The sequence below is a fragment of the Candoia aspera genome, chromosome 7 (assembly GCF_035149785.1).
Source record: "Candoia aspera isolate rCanAsp1 chromosome 7, rCanAsp1.hap2, whole genome shotgun sequence".
NCBI lineage: Eukaryota > Metazoa > Chordata > Lepidosauria > Squamata > Boidae > Candoia > Candoia aspera.
The window spans coordinates 63,035,236-63,043,384 of record NC_086159.1 but is presented as its reverse complement, the minus strand read 5'-3'; the positions used below and the strand labels follow the sequence as shown (position 1 = coordinate 63,043,384).

General features: G+C 49.4%; 1 protein-coding gene across 1 annotated transcript; it reads right to left on the bottom strand.

Moving 5' to 3' along the window:
• Positions 1-630: 630 nt before the first annotated feature.
• Positions 631-6,568, bottom strand: PIM3 (Pim-3 proto-oncogene, serine/threonine kinase). Its single transcript, XM_063307927.1, has 6 exons — positions 5,939-6,568; positions 5,161-5,270; positions 4,867-4,917; positions 3,981-4,344; positions 2,447-2,623; positions 631-2,345 (listed from the first exon to the last, which is right to left on the bottom strand). Exons 1-6 carry the CDS (start codon positions 6,021-6,023, stop codon positions 2,161-2,163), a joined length of 972 nt encoding a protein of 323 aa, XP_063163997.1. The 5' UTR covers positions 6,024-6,568; the 3' UTR covers positions 631-2,160.
• Between the last annotated feature and the right edge of the window lie 1,581 nt (positions 6,569-8,149).

Sequence of the window (8,149 nt, the reverse complement as noted above, 5' to 3'; positions counted from 1 at the left end):
TAGGCACCAATGGGGTCCAATATGATACCTCCCTTACCACCCACCACTGGCAGAGGCATCCACATGAGAGGCGTCAAAAAAGTCAAGATGGCAGACACAACTGCATGATTGAAACCCTTCCCCTTTGTACATGTCTACGTGCTGTGCACGTGTAAAAATAATGGTGGTTTCAATTTTGCAATTGTTACCATCCTTACTTGACCGACCCCCACCCCCGAACCTTGGACTCCTACCCACCAAGCTCCAAGGCCCACAGTACTTAAGATTTTTAACTTTAAAAACAGGCTACTTTTGGGAGCAAGAAGGGATGTGTGCCTGTACCTCACATTTGGTCATGTTCACTACAGAAACCACTTTGTCAAGAGTATCTGTGATATTGTCCTAAAACCTTTAAATATATTCACCAGCTCCCAAAGATGGGGGAATCTCTGCACTAGCCAATCCTGATTATTGAGGACCATTTCTATCTCTGTGGGCAATGGCATCTAAGTATTGAAAAATGGAGATTGCAGTCCTCTCCCCAAATCTCTATTGAGATTTGTGTGACTTGACTTCTGTGTAGACTTGTACCACTGTGTTGAGACCCTTCCTCTAAGAAGCCATTGTTGAACTCAAATGAACACATCGTGCCACTTATCTACAAAAAAGTTTAATTGAAATACCTGTATAAAAAAATATGATCTCCATACATTTCACACTGTTAAACAGAAGGAAAAAAAATCCAAATCCAAGCTGCATAAGTGCAACCAGATCACAGAACACACATCTATTAAAATAAATTAAGGTTTACGACTCTGCCACTCTTCCTCCCAGAGCCAATGCACAAAGACTGTACAATGTCATTAATTTAAAACCCTTCAAAACAGCATTACTTTACAATTCTGGTATGTCAATAATACCAGACAAAAAAGGCATACTAACTTTTAAAGTCATTCTAGTTCCCTTAAATTAGACTTTGTACAACAATTTTCTATCTTCCAACCAAAAATGAAGGAAAAAAAAACAGGCATGGTCAGACTTTATATATATATTTTTTTTCTTTTTCAACAACCCACCCCTAACCCCAAAAGAGGAAAAGACAGGAATGCAAAAATAAGTTGGGGACTGATCCCACAGAATCTCCACAACAGAAGAGTTAAAAGCAGTGTTGCATAATTCTAAACAAATAAATTAGCTAAAATAAATAGCCACAGAAGAGCCTGTGAGAGGTTTTCTAGACTCCAGACAATAAATAAAACTTGGATAGGGGAAAAATTTACATAAACACATTATACAGGTATGGGAAAAAAAAAAAAAAAAACACACACACAGTCCTTGAATATTGCATTGATTGTGCATTTAACATGCCCATTCATACTTTTTAAGACTTGCAGGTTGGGGGAACTGAGAAAGGGCCTTTTTTCTTGTGCCCAGTGGTAGAGATGAAATGAAATATGGGTCAGTGTTCCTGATAAAGAGCTGATAACCTGTGCAGCCTATGGGAATATTGTGTGGAGCAGTAGAGGCTGTCTTGCTGGGGATGGGGTGGGGTGGAAGAGGAAGGAAAAAGGCTGGGAAAGATCCAGGGACAGGGTGAAATGTCTGTGTTCAAGTATTCCATCATCAGTTGATGGGACTACTTCATTCAGTCACTGAACATGTTTTCTAGTGCATCATAGGGAGCTGCTTCCCCCAGCACCTAGAGTGGAGAAGGGAAGCAAGGTTCTATTACATACTGGATCTTCTTTGGACACACACAGCTCAAAAAAGAAAGTCCCACTGAAGCAGCTTTCAAAAAGGCACTCAAAAAAGCAAATAAAATTTAGTCCAGGCTCTATGAGAGCAAAAAGGTTTACCATGTTATTTAAAGAGGTCACTGCTTTTCTTAATAATAATAATAATAAAAAATAATAATATTAAGGTCAGTCTTTTGGATTAAGTACTGGCCTGCCAACTCCCATATATCAGCATTTCCAAAGGAAATTTCTTTCTGAAGCAGAAACCAGCAGTAAGGGGGAAAAAAAAAAAATCAATTCCCTCAGACAAAGATTCAAACTACAGAATAATTAATGCATTTTTCTTTCCTAGCCCCTTCTACATATTGGCAGCAGCAGCACTCTGGTCATTTTTTCCCCCTTTTTCTGCTTGTGGCTCCCCTCCCTTTACAAGGTCCTCAGTATTTCACAGGCTCTCATTGCTTGAACTTGTGCGAGACACGTCCGTGCCAATGGTCCGTAACCGTATGTCACAGTCTTCTGACTTCACAACTTCGGATTTGTGCAACCACGGGTGGTCAAAAATTTGCTCAAGGGTTGGTCTATCTGAAGGCCTCAGGGAAAGGCACCATTTGATCAATTGTTGGCATTCTGAAAGACAAAGAGAAAGCAGGTCAGGGAGGCAACTGCCAAACCAGTCCATTAAGCAGGGAGAGGAACAGGGCCATAGAGATCTGTAAATCTCAGCTCACCGAGTGAAATTCGCCTCCTGAAATACAGGCGTCCTCTCAAGATCTCCTCATCTTGCTCAAAAGGGATGTCTCCGCAGACCATGTCATAGAGCAGGACACCCAGTGACCATACAGTAGCCGACCGCCCATGGTATCTGTGGTAGCGGATCCATTCTGGAGGGCTGTATACTCGTGTTCCTGCAGGGGGGAAAAACGCAGGACCCCTTGCCCTGTTAGCCAAGATGAACTTTCGGTGAGGAGTCTATTTTACGTGCTGCAACTTCAAAATACCACTGAAAAAATAAACAAACAAACCCACAGCACACAAACCCATTTGGGAAAATTCTAGACCTTACATCACCCCTGGGATTATATCATGTTTTAATCTCGGCCCTCGGGTTGTTCTATTTTGTGGTGATAGCAGCACAAGCTTCCCATCAGCTGACTGTTTACTAACATAAAGCTCCCTTTCCTTGACCACGTGGCGTCTGCAGCACCGTACCAAAAATAGACACAAAAGGACAAAGGAAGAGGGGATGAAAGGAGAGAGGGAGGAAAGGGGGAAAAAAAGGTGAAACTCCAGCCTCGGTTCCCTAAATGTGACTAATCAGTTTTGGTCAGTTCCCAAAGTGCGCCACTCCCTTTTTTAAAAAAGAGAGAGAGAGAAAATCAGAGTAATCTTTTAAAAGAAGAGTGAAATCTGCCTCACGCATTAAGAAGGCAGTTGGCAACTGCCCTCCCTCTGCACCGAGTGGTTACTTGGATACCAAATGAAAACTGGAATTTGTGATGCTGAAGGTCAGATGGCCAGGAGACTCTCGTTTCACAACAAACAGATGTTAAATGCTGCAGCTGACTAGGGAAGGGAGGTGAAAAACGGCTTCCTCCTTTACATGGATCACCTTCACCTTGAAAGAAAGAAAATCTCGCCATCCTTAGGCAAAAAGAAGAGGTGATGTATTTCTGGTAACAAGAGGAGGCAACCGTACGCTTCAATGTTTAAGTAAAAAAGAAAAAGGAAAACTTCTCCTTTTTTTGGAATGGTGTCTTTTTTCCCCCGGTCCCTCAATCTGCAATGCGGGATTTCTAAAACATCGTAGGAGAATGAGGAGCTGGGAAAGGAGAAAAACAGGTATGGGGGTGGTTGGGGGGGAAGAGCAGAATACAAGGGGGAAAACGCACAAGAAAAGCACAGATGGAAACACGCTGGTAAAGCTTGACTCATCTGTAGATACATCGCCCTCTAGGAAAATGCCCTTTTTTTTTCTGAAGGCAGGGAAAATATAAACTGCTGCGTCACTGCCTGGAATTGCTCCTTTCCTACACAACTTGACATCCCCCCCCTCCAGCTGCCTCCGTTGCAAAGGATTTAATTATCAACCTACTCCCAACTACGGCAGCAAAAATACATTTTGTCAGTCGTAGGTGGTGAGAATGTGATTAAGAATGAGGGGGCTGTGTCAGGAGACTTTCCCAGTTAAGCACGTTCCTCCTCTCATCCATCCCTCCATCCTTCCTCACACAGGGACCGGCTGCAGTTGGGAGAGGCCCGTACCATCAAAGTCAGTGTAGACCGTGTCCTTGAGGATGGCTCCAGACCCAAAATCGATCAGCTTCAGCTCTCCTGTCCTGAGATCCACCAGGAGATTTTCGTCCTTGATGTCTCTGTGTACCACCCCACAGCTGTAGCAGTGGCGCACTGCTTCCAGGACTTGACGGAAGAAGCTCCGTGCGGTGTCCTCATCCAGCGCCCCCTTCTCCGTAATGAAGTCAAAGAGATCTTTCACCAGGTCGGGCCGTTCCATGATGATCAGGTAGCCATCAGGCCTCTCGTACCAGTCCAGTAGCTTGATCACACCCCGGAAGCCCGACCCCACTTTCTTCAACAGGACTATTTCCAAGGGCACCATTACTCCACCCTACGAGGAGGAGGAGGAGGGGGGAGAGAGGGAGAGAGACAGAAAGAGCAAAGGAAGACATGATGAAATATTTGGAATATCAGGTGGGGAGGAGGGGAGGGCGAAGGAGGGAAAATCCCCTTTCTTGGCCACCCGAAAACAAATCATACACTTCTTTCTCAAAATGGAAATTCCAGCAGCGAGGCAGGGGACGGGAAGGGGGAGGGCTGGGAAGCCAGACGGATGGGGAAGGCTGCAGCTATTCCACTGGGTGTCTCTGCTGCCGCAGTCAAAAGGGGAGGGCAGAGGGGGAAGAGGAGGAGAAGAAACCTTGCCAAAATCCCCCCCACCTCAATGTAAACAATAACAGAGGATGGAGAAGCAGCAGCACGCGGGGTGGAAAGGGGAATCCATGGAAACAATAATCAGCCTTCTGTTATTAATGCAGGGAGAGAAAAGCTACAAAACTACTGCAAGGCGCAGGCAGGCAGGCACACACACTCACACACGCACACATTTTGGGGTCCATCCTTAGATACTTACAATTGTGCCCCACTCGGTCACCCGTTCCTTCACGACATGCTTCACAGCCACCTGGAAGAAGGGAGAAAACAGGTTAGGGAAGCCAGTCTGCGAACTGTGAATTGCGGGACAGGGTACAGGGTACAGGGACCAAGCCTAATGCCTGTTGCTCTGCTGGGAACTGCCCAGGATTTCTCGCTCCAGATTCCGCAGCTGGAATTTCCAGCCACGCAAACAGGGTGGGTGGTAGCAACCCCGAGCCTCGTGGTTGGGGGTGGAGAAGGGAGGGGGGTTTGTTCAAGAGCCTCCTCTTACCGGCAAGCCATCTGCAATCCTGTTCCCAGCATAGACGGTGCCAAATCCCCCACTGCCCAGAACTGAGCCCACTTGATAGATTTTATCGAACGGCTCCTTTTCCACTTTCACTAGAGATGAAAAGAAAAGAGAAGGCCGGGGTGAGAAGCGAGGAGAGGTCTGTGGGAAAGAGATCCGGGGACTGGGTACTGGCTAGACAGGAAGCAATCTCAACCTCAGAGTGGGGGGGGGGATCTTACCCCCCCTCACCGTCAAACTCAGCATTTTTCTCTAAAGTCACCAGCAACCAATTCAACCCAAATCAGAGGAGTGCGGCCAAGCCCAGATTTGGGAATGGATGGGGCTCTAAAAATCGGGGTGGCCGCTAGAAACTTCTAACTCTCTGCCTCCCTCTCGTGGTCGTCCGGAGTTTTGTGAGTCAGATCTGCCAGCCCCTGGCAAAATGTCTTTCCAATTCTTTTTCTTCTTCACCCCTCGGTAAAAATTATTTGCCTGCGCGACTCCACTCCCATCCGCTCGACTCCCGGTTAGCATAACCGGGAAAACAAGCCAGCGCTCTCCTAACCCCCGTGCGCTTTTAACCATTGCAGAGATTTAAAAAAGAAAATGAATGAATGAATGACTCAAGACAACCGCTCGGATCCACCGCTTCTCGCCCACGGCTGACGCGGGAGGGGAGAGGAAACCCTCGCTACGCACATCACACAAACCACGCAACGCACACGGCCGTCCCCCGCAAGGGAGGCGGGAGGGGAACGGCAACTCCGGAATTGTTTACCTGGCTGGAGGATCTTCACCGGCAAGTGATCCATGCTGGTTGGGTTGCAAAGATGAGCCAGGGACCCAAACTTGGAGAGTAACATCTTCCCAAGCGACACCACGAGGGGCGGGGGAAGGGGGGAAAAAATCCTACAACCACGACGCAAAGGCTTCTTCAATCAACCAAGGGGGAGTGGGGGGGCTTGCTGGTGAGCGCAACTGAATGGGGCCAGCGGCTCAGGCTCCTTCCCCAACCTGAGAAGGGGGAAAAGCCTCGCTTGCAAGCCGCCGCGAGGCTCCCCGGTCTCTCCTTTTCTCCACCACCACTTCGAATCGAAACGAAACTTGGAAGTCCGCGGAGTCCAGCAGCCCGAGGCAGAGAATCCCAGGGAAATGGACGTGTCCTTAGGGGAAAGGGGGGGGGAATCCACACGCCAATCTTCGTAAAAAAAAAAAAAAATGCAAGCAACACGGCGAAGGGGCTCCGCGTCTTTTTCAGCAGGCACCCAGCCTGGGTGTCTTCGCTCCTGTCTTGCAACGGAACCCACGCGAGCAATGCGAGGAATCGATAAAATCCAGTCCGGGATGCAGCGCCGCAGTGAGGGCGGTCGAGCTGGAGCGGCGGCGGCGGCGGCGGCGGCGGCAGGAGCAGCAGCTCAGCCTCCAACTGGCACCGCTCTCTTTCTGATCCCCGCTGCACGCAGCAGCGGCCTCTTAACTCTCAATATTTTGGTGGGGGAAGGAAAAAAAAAAAAGAAACAGACACGGAGCCGCGCTTCCGTATCCCTCCGCCGGAGGGAATCGGCGGCTACGCGTCTTTCTCTCTCCCTCCTCCCCTCCCACCGCCCCGAATAGGTCCGAAAAGACTCCGCCCTCTCTCTTAAGCTCAAAGAGGGGACTGCGGAACCTCGCCCCGTGGTAAATACGGCGGGTGGGGGCAAGGAACTATTTGCTTATAGTAAAGAGAGACGCGCAAAGTTACTGTCTGAAAAATTCTCATCACAGGAGGATGACACGGGGGAGGGAGAGCGGGCCCGAGAAGAAGGAGCGGAAGAAAAAAAAAGAGGGGAAGGTTCTCTCATTTACATGCGTCGGAGCCAATGAGAGGGGCGGCTCTTTCAAATGAAGGCTGGGCTCCAGCCAATCAAGAGAAGGCGGATTTGGGTATGCATCAGTGGACCTGGGGTGGAGGGGCGCTTACGAGCGCAGGGCGGGAATTCCTGGGCGCGCCTGGCTCGCGCGCCGCTAACCTGGCGGCGGTGGGGAAGGTCACTCTCGGCGGGGCTGAGCGCTGCGTCGAAAGCGGGAATTGTGGGGAGACGCGGGGTGGGGGCGCAGGGCAGCCGCCATGATCGCCGGGCAGGGGAAGGCTTCCCCCTTCCTCTCTTTGAGACCGGAAAGCTCCGCCGCCGAGCAATAATAAGAACAGTAATAAGAAGTCCCCCCTCAGTGCAGAACCCTGCGCCATTTAGCAGCAGCCTCCTGCACCTCGCAAGCCTCCTGCAGCAGTCCGGCGTCCGCGACCCGCCCGACTTGCCTCAGAAATGCACTTTTGGACGCAGCGTGGCAGAGCGGGGCACGCGGGAAGACACTCGCACCTGGTCACGCTTCCATGGGCGCGTCCCCACGAAGGGTTAAGAAAAAGCTGCCTGCGATTTAAAAAAAAGAAAAGAAAAGGCGAGGAACACCCATCTACTCATTCTCTCGTAATCCAGAAGCACTGTTATGATTTATAGTTGGAGGAGCGAAAAATTCCGCACCGTAGTAGGATGGGCTTTTCCCGAGCAGCAACCCACCCGCCTTTTGAGGTTGCTACAGACACGCACATTCCCTCCAGTTTTAAAGGCTTTCTAAGGATTTCCGTCGTACGTTGCCGCCACTTTCCTGAGACTCGGCGGCTGCCCGGGATGGCGACGCAAGTCTTCAGGGGGAAAAAAGATTTAAAAAACCGAAGCACGACTCTATAACGCTGCCCAAAGAAAGGCTACAGCACCCCACTCCCCAGGGAACGTAGTCTAACACCCGAAGCTGAACTTCGCTTTTTTTTCCCGAGAGCATATTAAATGTTGCAAATTATCTCTGCAGTTCTATTAGACGAGGAGGCTCGGAGCTTTCCCCCTCCCGAGCAGCTTTACCCCAAACAAACCCTTATTATTTTGTCTGGCACCGCTGGCCCTGGAAATCCACCCAGCGCCACCCACCCACAAAGACTCTCGGAGACATGCACGCG

What these genes read in the sequence shown, in the direction of transcription:
- PIM3 (XM_063307927.1), bottom strand. Translation starts at nt 6,023, where the DNA reads ATGTTACTCTCCAAGTTTGGGTCCCTGGCTCATCTTTGCAACCCAACC. An exon ending in GGTGAAGATCCTCCAGCCAG is followed by an intron (nt 5,271 to 5,938) that starts GTAAACAATTCC and finishes TTTCATCTCTAG; the next exon opens with TGAAAGTGGAAAAGGAGCCG. An exon ending in GGTCTACACTGACTTTGATG is followed by an intron (nt 2,624 to 3,980) that starts GTACGGGCCTCT and finishes TCCCCCCTGCAG; the next exon opens with GAACACGAGTATACAGCCCT.